Below are 17,703 nucleotides of genomic sequence, written 5' to 3'. Positions count from 1 at the left end.
TTTTACATATATTCAGCATGTTTTCTGCATATATATATATATATATATATATATATATATATATATTTTTTTTTTTAATATTTCCATATATGCATTTTTTATTTATACATTTATATATGTATACATATATGACTACCGTGGTGGTGCAGTGGTTAGCATTGTCGCCTCAGAGTAAGTGGTTCTCCGGTTCGATTCTTGGCTGGAGAGCCTTCTGTGTGGAGTCTGCATGTCCTCCCTGCGGTCGAGTGACGTTTAAAGACATGCAGGTAGGTGTGTGCGCGCGTGAATGGGTGTGCCTTCTTTGAAGGTTGGGCATTGGGCTGGCACCTTGGCACCATAAAAATCCACTGCCAATCATTAGCGGACCAGAGTTGCGCTGTTGCAACACCTAACTGGGAAAAGCTGAAAGACATTAGTATATATGTATCTATATATATATATATATATATATATATATATATATATATATATATATAATTTTTTTACTAGTCCTTTCATAAAGTTTTACATTTAGTATTGGTCGTATTGTCAAGTTTAGTTAATTCATTATTTAATTGATCATGTGATTCTTATTAATTGCGGTTACATCTTGGGAGGATGTATATAAATGTATGTTTTTCTGTTGTGAATTCACTTTTGTCTGAAGAAGTACAGGTACTATCCTGTACAAAAGTGCTTACTTTACCTGGATTAACTATTTGCTTCTTTCTGAGTGCCACCTCGTCCTGTGCCATTTTTTGTATGTTACAGTTTGTTTGGTTTATCTTTCATTCACTTTGCTCTTTATCTTGTTAACTTGTTGTTGCTGCCAACACCTGTGAAATAAAAGGTACTGCTACTAGATGTAGAATATTCCAGACTTAACAATGGCTATTATTTGTAACACCATCTTAAAAAAATATATCCTTATGCAACATAATATTCCTTCCTCAGATTACTATACCATGCTATTTGGACTACTGTTATGCCATTAATCTGTGGTTTACCGATAAAGAGCTTGATCACCTGAAGTTAGTTAAAAGTTTTGCAGCTTTGCTACTTACTTACAGCAATGCATATGTGACATAATATTATATCAGTTTTACTGGTACATCAGTGGCTGCCCCTAAGACAATATATCATCTATGAAGTTCTTATTCAGGTATGGGTTCTAAATATCCTCAGAATTTCTTATATTTGCATCATCCAATCCAATCTCTAAACTCAGCTTCTCAGGGGTTGCCCTCTGTTTCAACTGTGTGTCTTGAGTCCTTTGGGATTTGCATATTCCAATACCAGTAATTGCACCTCTGGAATGTCCTACTGGTTTGGTTGAGAGGAACCCTTTCACATTTAACTTGCTTAATCATATTAATGAAATCCATTAATTCAGTACCACAGTTAGGATTTAGAGGTTCATAGGTTGGTACTAGGCTATCGGCCCTAGGACCTATACTAGCCATAACAATTCCCTGGCTATTTCTTCCCTGGACCCCTGTCTAGCAGGGTGACTGATGTGATCCCCGGGGTGAATTTCCTTTCTCCCATCCAATCATCAAGGTTCCTTTTGAAGACGGCCAAAGAGGCGCTCTGCTTGACATGTATGGGCAGTCTATTCCAGAGTCTGGGGAGTCTCTGGGTCAGGAACCTATCCCTCCAGCATGTTTTGTTTATTGTGATGACAAGATTTAGATACCTGGAGCATGTGGCTCTGAGGGATTGGGATTTCTTTAAGTGTAGCATGTCCAACAGCTCTGGGTTTGACATGGCCTTGTATGTTAAGCAGAGATCGCCTTGGAGTAGATGATATGCGACAGAGTATGGAGTTTTTAAGGTGGTTAGCATAGGGCATCTGCTTTAGGCCTGTGATTCTTTTAGTGAGGTATTTCTGCGGTCTTTCCAGTTGTTGCAGATGTCTTGAGAGGTACATACCAAATGGGGCGTTGTATTCTATAATGGGTCTAATGAGGGATGAGTACAGTGGGACAATGACGTCCTTTTTTCTGGATGAAAAACCCTTAGTGATGAGGTGTGCCACATAGAAGGATTTCCTGACAGTTGTGGCGATGTGGATATTGAAGGTGAGACCACTGTCCACCTGTGTCCCTAAGTCCCTTATCACACCTTCGGTGTTTAGTGTATTGCCACCTATGTGATAATTCACGGGCACATGTTTTTTCCCAAAGGGGATAACTATACATTTCTTGGCATTGAGCTTGAGCCCATGGCTCTGGCACCAAGCATCTGTTTCTGTAAGGCCTTGTAGAGTATCCACATCATTTGGGGATTCAATAATGGCTCCCAGTTTGCACTCATCTGCGAACTTTGCTAGCCAGAGTCCCTTAGTGTTGGCCTGTACTTCAGAGAAGTAGATGCCAAACAAAAGAGGTCCCAGTACTGAACCCTGAGGTACTCCACTTGTCACATGTCTGGAGCTGGATTTGGAGTCAGCTGCTTTTACAGTGTGGGTTCTGTCAGTAAGCCAGTTCGCAACACATCGAGTAACATAGGGATTAATACCCAGCTTAGTAAGTTTATCTATGATTCCAGAGTGGGGAGTGGTGTCAAAGGCCTTGGTGAGGTCCAGATAGGCTGTGTGGACTGCCTTACTCTCGTCCACAGCTCTGGAGACTGATTTGAAGATGTCAATAAGGTTCAGGAGACAAGATCGGCCCTTCACGAACCCAAACTGGATGGGGTCCATTGTTTTAAGGTTGCCAATGTCTTTGTTTATAAGTTCCATGATAATACGTTCCATGGCCTTGCAGATCAGACCCGTCAGACGATGGGGCGGTAGTTCTCGGGATCTAAGGTGGATCCCCCCTTGTGGAGTGGGATAACTGTAGCTGTGCACCACTCAGTGGGCACAAAGCCTGAGGTGAGGGTATGATTAAACATGACACTTAGGTGAGGTGCCAGTTCATTTTGTAGTTCATGTAGTACACAGCCTGGGATGTCATCTTGTCCCATGGATGCTGTATTCTTAGCTTTGGAGAGTAAATTTTTTACCTGTGTGGCCATTATTACCGAAATTTGGCAATCTTCCAGTACTGAATGGGCCATTTAGGGGGTGAGGGGGGGGGTGAAGTTGGCACTGAATCGATCTGCCAGGATACTGGCAATATCCTTGGGATCAGTATATTTAATGCCATTCTGTTGTAGCTCAGAGCAGATCTGAGCATTGCCATTTAGATTCTTGACATAGTTATAGAATGCCTTGTGGTTGTCTTTGGAATCCTTGGCAATTTTATTTTTATAACTAGCTTTGGAGGATTTTATGAGGGATCTCAGCTTCTTACTGAGGCCGGTACGGGAGTTTTTTGCATCCTGTGATTTTCCTCTTTTCTGCAACAGTTTTTTCCTTTTGTTGTAAAGTTTGTTTATGGCAGGGGACCACCAGATTGGCTTCCTTTTTTTGTAGGAGAGCATCTTGGTTCTATTTGGGATGGCACGATTCATGCATGAGTGGATGTGCTCGTACAGTGCCTTAGTGCAGGACTCAGTTCCCGTCTGCATGGGTGTCATGAAGTTTGTAACTTCTGAATTGAGTAGCATGAAGTTGGCCTTGGAGAAGTTTTTTATGGAGGTTTCCTTACTGGGGGTGGGGGTGGGATGTGGATGTTAAGGGTGATTAGCTTATGGTCTGACCTGACCAACGAGGGGGTGACCATAGGTGTGGAGCATCAATTTCCCATGTTGGTAATGACCAGGTCTAGGATATTGGAGCCCCTGGTGGGACTATCGATTAGTTGATCCAGGGCATTGGAATTTATGAATTCCAAGAACCGTTGGGCAAAGGTGTTGGTGCATGAGTAGTTTTCCCAGTTAATGGCAGGGTAGCTGAAATCACCCAGTATTAGGGTGTTTGGTTGTATATTAATATTTTCCAGTATGTTTAGAAAGGTCTAGTGAGAATCTTGGGTCTAAGCTCTAGCTAAGATAGAACTGTGCAAATTATTTCATAATCAGCAGATCCATGTGGAATATTACCCACAGACATCAGGTATGGTAAAAGAAATAAACTGAACCTTGAACAAGGCAATAAATAAGTAATGGGTCTGATATTTCCAAGTAATTCTGATGGCATTCAGAAACAGCCTTTCAGGGTGATCAAGGACACATCCATTTGAAGTGAAGATATGTATGGATTAATCTATGCATGTCCATGGAGGTATGGATGGTATGGTAGCCAAGTGAGCACATTTCTCAAAGATCAGCAAAAAAAACTTGGGTAAGGCCTTAAGATTTGCTGTTATAACCTTCTATAGCATGCATGAGATAAATATAGGTAATAAAAGTTTGCCCAAGGAGGAACAGGTTATGGTGAACCATTTTAGACAAGAGGTTCCTTGGGAAACTAATTGGACATGTTGTTGTAATACTTTAAAATGTGACAAAGGAGTTGTATTTATTCTCTGACATTTCCTAAGTGAGAAGCTATGGAATACATTCAAAGAGCTCAAATAAAGAAATGCAAAAAAAAAAAAAAAAAAAAACATGAGAACATAGTTCCTTTTTACATATTTCTACCAGTGTGTAATGTTTCTGGATCTGTATGCTGATTCCATGTTAATCTTGTCATTACTATCAGCTAGAAGATTTATGACAAGGACTTATGATAATGCATATAAAATTAATGTGTGTTGCAGCTTGTACATTGTAGATCCTATGGATTCTCAAATGTATGTGTGCATGTGTGTGTGTGGGGGGGGGATCTAAAATAGGATTCATAGTTAAGGACAAAGATGAGTCAGAGTAGGAAACCAATTCATTCTATAATACATTTACTGCACTAGTTTTTCTTTTGTAAAGTTTGTCTGATGAATTAGATATATTCTTTCAGGGTTTGGTATGATATCTGGAAAATAACTTATTAAAAGAATTGGGGCTGGGTCTGTTGGTTACTACAGCACGATACAAAACTGCCTGCAGAACAAGCCATATCATTAGAGTTAAATGATGAACTGAGTTTCATTAAATATTGCTATTTTGGCAAAAAATAGAATGCATATTTGAAATTAGCAAAGTTTTGGAAAAACATTACTAGCAGAATGTTTCTTCTATTGCAAGTGAATTTGAATCTCAGTAATGGCTTATCCTGTATCCAAATCTATTTGCAGTTTACTTGGGGTACAATTACAAGCTTTATAGTATATTTAAAGCTCTTTTTCCAACTCTACCCCATATATGTGAAGTTCCACATATTAATTCATGGAAAGTATTACTTAATGAAACAATTTACATGCATCATTAAACACACAGCCGTCTCAATTTGATATGACTATAAAGAAAAACAGAGAGACAGATGTCGATATGTAATATGTAACAGCTGGGTTTGACTTTGTTAACAGAAAAATCCTTGTCACAGTACTGAATGGTCATATCAAATCATTATAAAAATCTTTGAAATTAATTATATAAGGTGCTTTTCAGAAAACTTAAATTTGGGAGCTACTAGGGAATTGATTCATTTGACAGCTTTTAAAGAAACTTTGTTTAACTTAAAACAAATTACAAAATTCACAGACTGATTAAATAAATACTACTTTACTGATCTCACAGCTGGCTTCTGAGGCATCCACAATCCTAAAAGTGGAACTGCAAAAATCAAAAAATCAATGTATTGCCTATAGATATTTATGTGAAGCATCTATCCACTATTAAATGGTAATATATGTACCTTCAGAAGAGAGTACACATTTGTAACCCACATAAATATATTAATGCATTTGTGTATGTCATTTCTTATTATCATTCGATTATGTTCACGAAAACATGTAATGTTGCAGCAGATATCTAAGTATGTTTTAAAGAAATATTATTATCCATGGAGGCACACTAATCTGTAATAAGAGAGAATATAAAATATTTTATAAGCACCAACTTGCCTCCATTTTACAGCTTTTCATGTGTGTAAGCCACAAAAATGGAACGCAGAGTATTTTGAAAATACAAATTTAGTCAGAAAAATGCCTTTGAAACCTTTATAAAAAGAAGCCCCGAATTAGAAATAGTGTTTGTGTAATGGCAGGTGAATCCTGAAGTAATAAGAAAAGTTTGGAGGATGCCCACTTGGATACAGTTGCAAAGTTCATATTAAAGTAGAAAAAATGCCATATTAATTGCAAGTAGATTTAAAAAAACTGACAAATTGAAACCCTAATAGAAGTAACATATCTAAAATACTAATATTTTCAGCCCTGCAGATGAATCTTTAAAATCTGAGACAGATAATTAGAGACTGATAGTCACCATGGTTTGTGAGACTGATTTTAGTCATGTATGTATTACAATATTTGTAACACTGATTTTATAATTACTTGCTTAGGTAAAGTCATTATTTTATTTTTAGTCAAGGTGATTTAGAAGGAAGACAAGAATTTACAATACCTATGGCAATTATAGGTCTCTAAAGGGGGGAATGTTAGTTTTGGTGGAGTCAAAATTAAATTTATCACACAAAGGGTGCCTGACAGGCAATCCATGGAATTCAGAAAAGCTTATGATACAGACATCTTATCTTAGAAGGTTTCCACATTGTGGTGGTCTTTTCCACTTCTTAGGCCTTTCTACCACCTAGGTATCCCCCTTAGCATGGACACAGGTCTTGTTGGGGAAGCCATATACTTATGTAGTATTCCAGGGGAGTGGTCCATTTTAATTATCCATGTGTTTTCCTCAGAAATGTTTGTGGCTCTTGATTAGCTACGCCAAGTGATTCTTTTTAAATTTCTCTGCCAAGTAAAACTTTACTCTAGAGGGAAAAGTGAATGCTTTCAGAAGACAACATTCAATCTTTCACACCTGTGGGAGTACTCACAGTCCAGGTAAATGCAAAAGAGTTGTGGGGGGGGGTCTGTGCATGTGTGGGCAGACGTGTGTGTACATGTCAACAGAGTTCATGAATGATGCTGGATGAATATGGGTTTGTGTACGTGTGTGTATGTGTGTGTGTGTGTGTGTGTGTGTGTGTGTGTGTGTGTGTGTGTGTGTGTGTGTGTGTGTGTGTGCGCGCATACATGCACGCAAGTGGAGGCATTCCCTCGTGTGTGTTTCTGTGCACATGTGCATGTATGTTGGAGTGTGCATGCGAGTGTGGGAGTGAGCTTCCATGAGAATAAGCAAGTGTGGGAGGGAGCTTTTTGCATTTGTGTGTGTCCATATACACATGCATGTAGGAGGGTGCCTTTGTTAACACAATGCATGGGCTGTAAGGGACAACACTAACATGATGAGGTCTGGCAGCTCCATGTTCCCTTCAGAGCTGTAATGAGACACTAACAAAGTGTCGCTCAGTGCAGCTTTAGCATGTCTTTGAATCAGAATTCCAAGAATATGTATTAGATTTGTGCAGTTTGTTCATTTTACCAATAGGTTTTATCTCTGCTCAGAAGTATAGTAGTTTTCTGCAGTTCTACACAAAAGAAAATATTTATGTATACAGTGCCTGGGAGACATTTACAATCCTTTAACTATATAGGCACTTAATAAAAATGTCAGAGTCTGTAGACCAGAATAACAGCTATGGTTGATGTCTCTAACTCAAAAGCTACAAGACTATGGATTTGGGACTGGGTTATCCAGTGCTGTTCAGCACAGACATGAAATATAGTGAACGTTTTCTGTACAAAAAGTGAAAATGCAGCCCTAACATATGAAAGTAGTTTGGGCTCCACATGTCAGGTACAATTTACTATGAATGCTGTGGATTATACAATCTTTACACAGCAAGCACAATTTACTAAAACACACAAAATCAGCAGGCAGTGTATATCAGAGAAAAGCAAGTTTTGCTGGGGGTGATTAGCTCTGTACATATGTTGTAGACATCAGTATTAAAATAAAAAAATATCAAGTTATGCTGTCTTATCTTAACACCTGCAGGATAAATTTGACATGAATGTAATTCACATTAATGAAAATCATGACTTGAAACTGTTGCACTTGACACTAAGTATATATATTTTATGCTGTCCACACTGAATGTCTGCATATAGTACTATATACACCCACAGAGAATGTATACATGTTATATTATACATCTGGGTGTAGGGTAGCATGTTTTACATACTGAACATCACTACAAAAGTCATGTTTCAAATGTGATTCTCAACTAAGGAATGGTATACAATGGTTAAAAAAGCATGTTTACCTATACTCCAAACGAATATTATTCTCCTTGTTGTTTTTACAGATCTTTTTATGGGCATGTGTATGAATACAGGCTTCCTTTGGATAAATGGTTTAAGCAAAGGAGTCTCCTATGAATTGCAAAAGAGATTAATTGACTTGAGCATATTCAAGTGACAATGCTTTACATCCTTTTGCTTAAGGATGTGCATGTATTGTAGAAAAGCGAGCTCTCCTCATATCATATGCTGTGATTACACAGCATGTGACGTACTTATTGACACACTTCTGTACATAATCAGTTCATTGTGGAAAGCAAGTAAAAACAATGTCATTGTCATTCTCGTAGACATTTGGTTATGTTTGTTTTTCATTTTGTTGTAATTTGGTGGATTGCCACTACAACAATCAATTCAAATGTTTTAAACTTTTCTCTAGTTGTTTGAAACATATATAGCATTGTGTTAGAATGAAATTAATCTTTTATTCCTCCAAATTGCATCACTGTATGTTATCATTAGAGGCACATTTCAGAGTTCTAGACAATACTGTTCTCTAGTAAAGAGTATCTTTAGCAACAATAATAAAAAAAAAATTTAATTAAACTTACCTACACATAAAAAAATATCCTCCACATGATATCCAGATTTTGCTGATGTTTCCATGAAAATTAATCCATTCTTTTGAGCAAATATTTGGCCAGCCTAGAGGATAAAAAAAAAAAAAAAACATTTTGAGAAACCTGATAAAGTGTGTGTCTTACTATGGCTAAAAAGTAGGACCAATGTCATACTTTGTTTACCAGTATGTATTAATATAAGGCTTAGGCATGACAATAGAAAATGAGATTGTTACATTGAATGGATGGGTAGTTTGTTGCAATAAGTGTGTGTTAATTCCACTGCTCTCCATATCTAAGAAATAAGTTTCCATTGGTACAGATTGCTCTTTAAAAACAGGTGAACAAACACCATCACCAGGGACATGAGTACTATGTTTGAGATGACGTATTTGTTTTATTTATTAATTATTTATTTATTTTACATTTGTTCACTGGGTTAGTCTAGCTGAGCATTCGGCTCGTTTTCAGTGGAGACCCGGAGAGAAAAGCTCCACAGTGAGTTTTTAAATTTTACACACAAACAGTTAAGAAATTATCATTAGCAACTAAACAAACAGGCAATGAGATAATATTTACAATAAATCATACAGAAAACACTTGGTTACAATGTCATGAAAGGAATAATGTGTTCATAATTCCTGTTTGGTTATATACAGTATAAGTACAGAAAGAATAGCATGGGGATGAGGTGTTTAAACAGTGGGACAGAGGGGTAGAAGTTTATTATGATAGACAGGGGAGGAGAGGAAAATGAGGGAGAAGGAATAGAAGGGAAGGAATATAGTAGTGGGAGAAACGGGGAATATAAGAATGAGAGGACTGATGGAGGGGGGGGTATTAGAAGATGGGGTAGGGTAGTTTCAGGGAGGATAACTACAATAGCAGGACCATTTGTTTGTTAGGTATCTCCGAGTGGCTAGTTTGAAATGATTGGTATGGTTAAGGGACCTAATTTCTTGGGGGAGTTGGTTCCAAGTTACAGCAGGGTTATAGTTATAGGGTAAACATCCTGTTTTGGTTTTGGGTTTATAAATCTGTAGGAAGTCTTGGTCTGAGCTATGTAGTGTCCTGGTTGGGGAATATTTAGATATAACAGCTAGAAGGCTAGGACAGTAAGATGGTAGATAGAGGATGGAGTGGATAATTTGTAGTTGATTTAGTAGGAGGAAATGAGGGAATTCGAGTCAGTCCAATTGCTTAAGAGATAAGCAATGGTGAGACTTGTAAGTTTGGTTTGCAGCGAATCTGGCAACCTTATTATAGGTAGTTTCAAGTTTTGTAAGGAGTGTGGTGTTAAGGTTTGTGAATAACTGACAGCTATAAAGAAGGGTGGGAAGAAGAAATGCATGGGAGAGAGTTATTCTGGCTGTGCTGGTTAAATGTCTCTTGTTGCAATAAAGGAGTCCTAGTTTCTGGTGAGTCTTTTTGATAGAATTAGTGACTTGCAGATCAAATTTAAGCTGATCATCTATTATGACTCCCAGCAGTTTAGTGCTGGGTTCAGCAGTAATGATAGTGTCATTGCTTGATTTGATGGCAAATGTAGTTCTGAGATTGATGAGGTTTTTTGGGAGGAAGAGTAGAAGCTTAGTTTTCTTAGGGTTGAGAATTAATTTGTTATCACAAAGCTATGTCTCTATGGTGTTGAACAATGCTTGGGTAGTAGAGTGGAGGTCGGATGGATTGTCTGCAATGGTGATGACAGCTGAATCGTCTGCATATTGTACAAGTGGAGAGTGGGGACAAGAGGTGTAAAGTAGGTTAGTGAAAATATTAAATAGCAGTGGCCCAAGTATGGATCCTTGGGGAACTCCCATTGGCACGTTAAAGGGGGGGGGGTAGTGCAGAATGCCATTTAACAGCTTGCCCGGGTTAGAGAGACAGCTAGAAAACCAGGATACGGTGGGAGGAGAGAATTTTAAATGGGAGAGTTTGTCCAAGAGGAAGGGATGGGAGACAGTGTCACAGGCTTTGGAGAGGTCAAGGAACAGACATGAAACTAGTTTATTGTTGTCACGGGCCGGTGATATAGTACTGATGAAGGATATTAGTGCAGTTGTAGTACTGTGTTTAGGACGGAATCCATGTTGTGTGTGTGTGTTAGAAGGCTCTCTTGTAAAAGGCACTGCATTATCTGCTTGTGAATGCATTTCTCTAGAATCTTAGAGAGGGGAGATAGTACAGCAATTGGTCTGAAATTTGATATATCAGAAGAATTACCACCTTTGTGTACAGGTAATGTGAAGAATGTTTTCCATATTGCTGGGACATATGATTCAGAGATGGATCAGTTAATCAGGATGTAAACTGGATAGGCTAGGGATTCAGCAGCAATCTGTAGGAAATAGGAAGGTAGATTATCAGCTGAGGGGGAGCAGGGTTTGAGTTTAGAGAGTAAGGATTTAATATAGTTAGCTGAAACAGATTTAAGGGAAAAGGAGTAAGAAGGATGGGGAGGAGAGGTAGTGATTGTGGAGTTATTAGCAGTTTTAATAGTGGGAAGAGCATTTATTATGGTAGTTATTGAGTCAATAAAATGATTGTTAAATGTAGTGGCAGTTTCTTCAGGAGTTTTATTTGGGAATGGGTTTGGAGGGGAAGGGTTTCCTGGATGTAGTATATGATTGAGTGTGTTCCAGAACTTTTTTGGGGTCTGATTTTAGGGTAGTGGGATGGTTTGCACAGAAGTTAGTCTTGTCTTTGTTGATTATTTTCTTTATTCGATTCCTAAGTTCTTTATAGTTCTGTAGGAGAGAAGGGGTCTTAGTTTTAGTCCATAATTTCCACATCCTCAGGGTTCGAGTTGATTTGGTCAGCCAAGGAGCGGTGTTAGATTTGATTCTTGTTGTGCAGAGAGGAGCAAGGGAGTTGAGGATGTTAAGAAAGGTGTAGTTGAAAGAGTAGACAGCCTCATCTCAGGGGAGAGTATTGAGATGGGACCAGTTAATTCTAGAAAGCTGGTCAATGAAAGAGTCGGATCTGAAAGATGAGATTTTGCGGAAGTGATAAACTTGAAAGGTCTGGTGAAATGGGGCATATGTCTGGTTACTGTGATAGGGCAGTGGTCACTAACAGCATCTGGTAGAGTGTGAGGGTTATGGTAGTTTTGGGGGGTGAGACACCAAAATCCAGTCCAGAAAAGACTGTGGAAGGTGTGATTTGTTAATATAGGTGGGGGTAGTGATTAGCTGCTCAAATCCATGTAAGTTGATACAAGAGGTAGTATTGGGAGTTTGTATTGAGAGCCAATCTATGTTTACACCCCCTAGTATGATGGTTTCATTATGGATGGTCTGAGAGAGGTTAGATAGGATGTTTTTGAGTATGCTAAGATTGTCTCCAGGGGGATATAAATTGCTACAACAGTTATTGTGGTAAAGCTGTTAAGTTTAACATTGGTAAGTAGGAGTTCAGCTGTAGAGAAAGAGGGTATTGGGAGGATTGGACTAGTTATAGAGAGGTGATCAAGTTATAAAATGGCTACATCTCCTCCTCTTTTCTTTTGTCTGTCAAATCTAAGGATGTTATAGCCAGGTGGGGTAATTTCACTATCTTGATTGTGTGGTTTCAGCCAAGTTTCAGTTAGGGTGACTATGTCTGGAGTATAGTTAGCTAACCAGGCATTGAAGTCCTGAACTTTATTTACTACACTCCTGAGGATGATAGAGCAGAAAGATACTTGCTTTTTTGAGAGAGTGAGGTTGGTTGAGTTGTATACAGGAGGATTATTGTTCAGGGTAGGGTGTGAGGGGCCTGGTTTTGGATGGATGTCTCCTGATCTAAGTAGTGGTTTGAAGAAGAGTAATTGTTTAAGTGGGGAGACATTTTTGTTCTGCTTAGAGGAGGTAGGGAGAGGGGGAGATCATTTTATTTTAGGAAGGAGAGTAGTATTGGTTGGGAAGGAAGGACAGGTGTGCAGAGGAGCCTGGGGTTTAGTACTTGGATTTAGAGTCCAATTTGTTGGGTGGAAGTAGGGTGGGGGTAGATGTGTGTGGTAGGAAGTGAGGACGTAAAAGAAGCAGCGTATGGCATGGCTTTTCCAAAAAATGTTTAAATCAGAATTGTCAGAAATATCTTTAGGTTCCATGATCTTCCCTGGAAAAAAAGAAACCTCTATTAGACCTTCATTCTGCTTGTTTCAGAAATTTCTCTTTTTCTTGGAAGACTAACAATGGAGACATCAGTAGTTCATTTCAAACATTTCTTCCAGTTTGCACAAAACTTTTACTACCTTAACTAAGCTATTGTTCCTTAACTTCCTCCTTTCTTAGTCTGTGTGCATAATAACTGATATGCATTTTTCAGTGACCTCAGATATTAAGCTATTAGCCTCATTAACTAAGAATTCAAAGCTTGGGGGAAGGTAGGAAAACTTGCTGAAATGGACCGTCAGTTGATTGGAATTCTACAGGCCATACATACATATCCCATGTACTGAACTCCTTTTAACAGCATATTGTCACGCTCACTGAAAAAGGAGAGTGTAAAACAACAATAGCTTAACCAATGAGCAGTGTTGGTAGTAAAACAGATAACACACTCCCTGTTGGTGCAGAACTCTGTAGGTTCTATTCCCACACCAGGTAGATGGATTGCTGACACTGCAGTGCAGTATAAATGGGATGCAACCCTCCTGAGTGTCTCATTGGTCAAATGTGACATTAAATTGTGGTCCCATCTGCTGTAGCTGGTGGTAGCTCAAGTAGATGCAAAAGATTCCACAGTACCTATCAAAAAGAGTAGGGGTCCTTTATTTTAAGAACAATGTATTAAACATCATTTGCACTATTTACAACATTTATAAAATGTATAATCTTATTCAAACATTTAAATACATTACTTTAAAAAAGCTTTCTGTTATATGTTATGCCTTACTATAAATACACAATTAGGTCTTATCTGACCCTCACTCTATCTTCCACAACCAAAATGTATTTTTTTAATTTCTGCCAAGTCACATTTAGCATTATACATTACTTCTTTAACCTTATGATTCCAAATAATCCAAATAATATTAAATATTTTTCTATCCATTTTGTCAACATATTTTTCCTTTATAAATGCCAGATTTAATCGTGTCCATGTTTGTCATCGGATTCCTGTATACTATCCAAATAATTTCTTCTCCTAATTTTTTTCATAACTTTACAATTCTATTACATTTCGAAAACATTTCTTTTTCTATAAGGCATATTAACTTTCCCTGGCAATTTCTTTCCATGGATACACATACAAACATTCCCCTTTACATTTTTATAGCATGTTTTTCTGTCTTTTTCCAAGTATTCCATATTTATTTTCCATTTTGCAATGTTTTTCTTGATAAGCCCTTACCACCTCATTTTCCGCTCATTCTCTTTTATACCTTTTCACCATATCCCATTCTTTAATATATTTACTTTCTCATATAATGTTGGCATATTAAACACACCTAAATATGATAATTTTCCAAGAACCACTGAATTCAACAAATAAACTTTTTTCTTAAATGACAACCTAAAGGTCTTCCAAAAATCACACACATATTCAATCTTTCTTATAACATTCTTCCATTGCAAATCTAAAAACTCCTGACTACCAAATCTAATCCCTACTATTTCTATTTCTTGCATATTAAACACAATTACTCTGATATTATCCTCATATCCAAGTCCTGTATTTTTCTCTTTATTCAAGCTATTTGTAAGCACTTTTTTAAGTGCAGTATTAATTCCTCCATCCTGTCTGCCTAGATAGTAATATAATATCAGCATAAGATAACATGCTATAGACTTCAATTTCTTCTCTTGCAATTATATTACATATTTCATATCTTGATTCATATTATTTGTAACTGCATTCATTACAAGTACACATTTTATGCCACTAAAAGGGCACTTTTGTCTAATTCTTCTCTTAATAATAATTTCCTCACACAACCACCCATTAATCAATACTTTTAGTTTATGGTATTTATATGATGTAGCATATACATTCATTATTTATTTGTACATATTATAAGACATAAATATACCCCATAGAGTTCTATGTTGCACAGACTCAAATGCTTTACTAATATCACCTAATATAATTAATAATTTATCCTGCCTATTTAATATGTCATCTACTAATTCTCTAACCACCATTAATAGTTCTTGACATTGTTTCCCTTTAATACCAACGTAATTAACCCAAGTCATTGGGTAATGGTTATTTAATAGACATATTTTTACATATATTTTTCCACATATTTTTTCATTTTTTTGGTAAAGGTTGTTTAGAATTATGTATTTTACCATAATTGTAGGTGTTTAGTTATAGTAAGTTGTAATTTATACTTTTTATCTACATAGAACTGACTTGTAATAAGTTGTATAAATACAAGTCAGTCACATTTTTATAATTAGTGTTCAGTAATTTAGGCATTAGTTAGAATTTATTGTACGTTATTACACCCGTTATTATACGAACGCATTAATGAATAGTAGTTTAGAAGCACTATGTATAATTTAGAATTCTGTTTTTAGGAGATTGAAGCGGGTTAATTAGTAACGTGGTGAGTCAGGTTACTAAGTGTTTCAACATAATGTAACTATTTTGTCGAAAACATGCACTCACTTTTTAGATTTTCCAATGCCTACATAGGTCCAAGTGCAGAAAAGGGCAGAAGAATGGCCATCAAAATAACAATATGAATAGAATTTTTTAATGCACTTTAATTTAATGCAACATGTACTATAAACTTTTACAGCGTCTTTTTCAATATGACAAGACGGAGCCTTATGTAGGCATAAGAACTTTTAAAGAAAGGTAGAACATATATTTTTAATGAAACGTAACACAACATGGTTTAAAACCATAGAAGTAAATGTGTCCAATAGAAGGTACTTTAATAATGTGTACATGTACACATATATAAACACTGGCAGTGTAAAGTGTAACTATGGAATGGTGTAAATATATCCATATAAGCATCGAGACTGAACTGTAGAGAACACACAGTAGGAATGTATGATGTTAAAGTCTCAATGGCTTCGGTGGACTAATGAATGTATTACAAAGTTTTAATTTCAATTTTGAAAATTTACAGCTTAGAATTTAAAGGTCTTGTTTGATTCAAGCTGTTTTTGTATTTTTAAATGTTATGTGACGTCATGAATGGTATAAATAGAAGGAAGGGGCGGAGTAAAAAGTATTTTGAAAAAGTTTTCGTATTGTTGAAAATGAAAAGCGTTTAACATTTGCTGTTTTAAACTAACCAATTTTCCATTGGAGTTGGTATCGCTTAAATAAATCATTCTAACTATCGAAGCAACGCGCTGTGGTGTATGTTTGAATATAAAAGACAAAAAAGAAAGATAAGAACAGAAAGTACTACTTGTTCCGTTTTTTTGCAGCTATTTCAAGGCTTTGGTTCTAACATTTTTTTTTTTGGTGTGTCTTTCCTTCTTTTATCTTGTGCAAATAAGATGCTACCTCTTCTTTCTTTCCTAGTAATAAATATTTTCTTTATATAACTGATTATGAATCTTGATTCATTTTGTATATATCTTTTTTCCTTTTTGTAAATGTTTTTTCTCTTCGGCCACTGGGGATGCACAAGCCAGTGCATTTCTTTGTGGTCCCAAGCCCGGATAAATGGGGAGGGTTGCGTCAGGAAGGGCATCCGGTGTAAAAATTCTGCCACATCACTTATGGCGCAAAAATTTCATATTTCCATACCGGATCAGTCGAGGCCTGGGTTAACAGTGACTGCCACCAGTACTGTTAGCCAACAGGGTGCTGGTGGAAATTGGGCTACTGTTGGCCGAAGGAGAAGAGGAGGGCGAAGGCATGCCCAAAGGCAGGAAGACAGGAGGAAGGTTAGGAGTGTAGCAGTGAGGGTGGGAACTTTGAATGTTGGCAATATGATTGGTATAGGAAGAGAGCTAGCTGATATGATGGAGAGAAGGAAGGTTGATATATTGTGCGTGCAAGAGACCAGATGGAAGGGAAGTAAGGCCAGATGTTCAGGAAACGGGTTCAAATTGTTCTATCATGGTGTGGATGGCAGGAGAAATGGGGTAGGGGTTATACTAAAGGAACAATATGCCAAGAATGTTTTAGACGTGAAGAGAGTGTCTGACAGAGTGATGTTTATGAAGCTCGAAATTGATGGTGTAATGATGAATGTTGTTAGTGCATATGCTCCACAAGTTGGGTGTGCGATGGATGAGAAAGAGAAATTTTGGAGTGAGGTGGATGAAGTTGTGGTGAGTGTACCCAAGGGTGAGAGACTAGTGATTGGAGCGGACTTTAATGGGCATGTTGGTGAAGTGAACAGAGGGGATGAGGAAGTGATGGGTAGGTAGGGTGTTAAGGAGAGGAATGCAGAAGGTCAGATGACTGTGGATTTTGCAAAAAGGATGGACACGGTTGTGGTGAATACGTATTTTAAGAAGAGGGAGGCGCATAGGGTGACGTACAAGAGTGGAGGAAGATGCACACAGGTGGATTATATCCTATGTAGGAGGGCCAGTCTGAAGGAGATTGGAGACTGTAAAGTGGTGGCAGGGGAAAGTGTAGTTAAGCAGCATAGAATGGTGGTCTGTAGGATGACGTTGTTGATCAAGAAGAGGAGGAGGAATGTGAAAGCAGTGCCAAGGATTAAATGGTGGAAGTTAAAAAAGGGTGATTGTGAAGTGGAATTTAGGGAAGAGTTAAGACAGGCACTGGGAGGCAGTGGAGAGTTACCGAATAACTGGGTAACTACAGCAGAACTAGTAAGGGAGTCTGCTAGAAAGGTGCTTGCTATGACATCTGAACAGAGGAAGGAGGACAAGGAGACCTGGTGGTGGAATGAGGAAGTACAGGAGAGTATACAGAGGAAGAGGCTGGCGAAGAAGAAGTGGGATTGTCAAAGAGATGAAGAAAGTAGACAAGAGAGAGGTGGCGAAAGCTAAGGATAAGGTCTATGGAGGGTTGTATGAGAGATTGGACACTAAAGAGGGAGA

General features: G+C 37.6%; 1 protein-coding gene across 1 annotated transcript in view; it reads right to left on the bottom strand.

Moving 5' to 3' along the window:
• Nucleotides 1–17,703, bottom strand: part of LOC122793052 (ras-related protein Rab-17-like) — a 449,961-nt gene that overhangs the window by 172,168 nt on the left and 260,090 nt on the right. Inside the window, exon 5 of the mRNA XM_044060729.1 lies at nt 8,720–8,813. Coding sequence (XP_043916664.1) covers nt 8,720–8,813 — 94 coding nt within the window. The remainder of the gene's footprint in view (nt 1–8,719; nt 8,814–17,703) is intronic.

This window comes from Protopterus annectens, chromosome 2.part0 (assembly GCF_019279795.1).
Source record: "Protopterus annectens isolate FY-2018-M chromosome 2.part0, PAN1.0, whole genome shotgun sequence".
NCBI lineage: Eukaryota > Metazoa > Chordata > Ceratodontiformes > Protopteridae > Protopterus > Protopterus annectens.
Note: the sequence above shows the minus strand (reverse complement) of the source record. Positions and strands in the feature narration are given on the sequence as shown.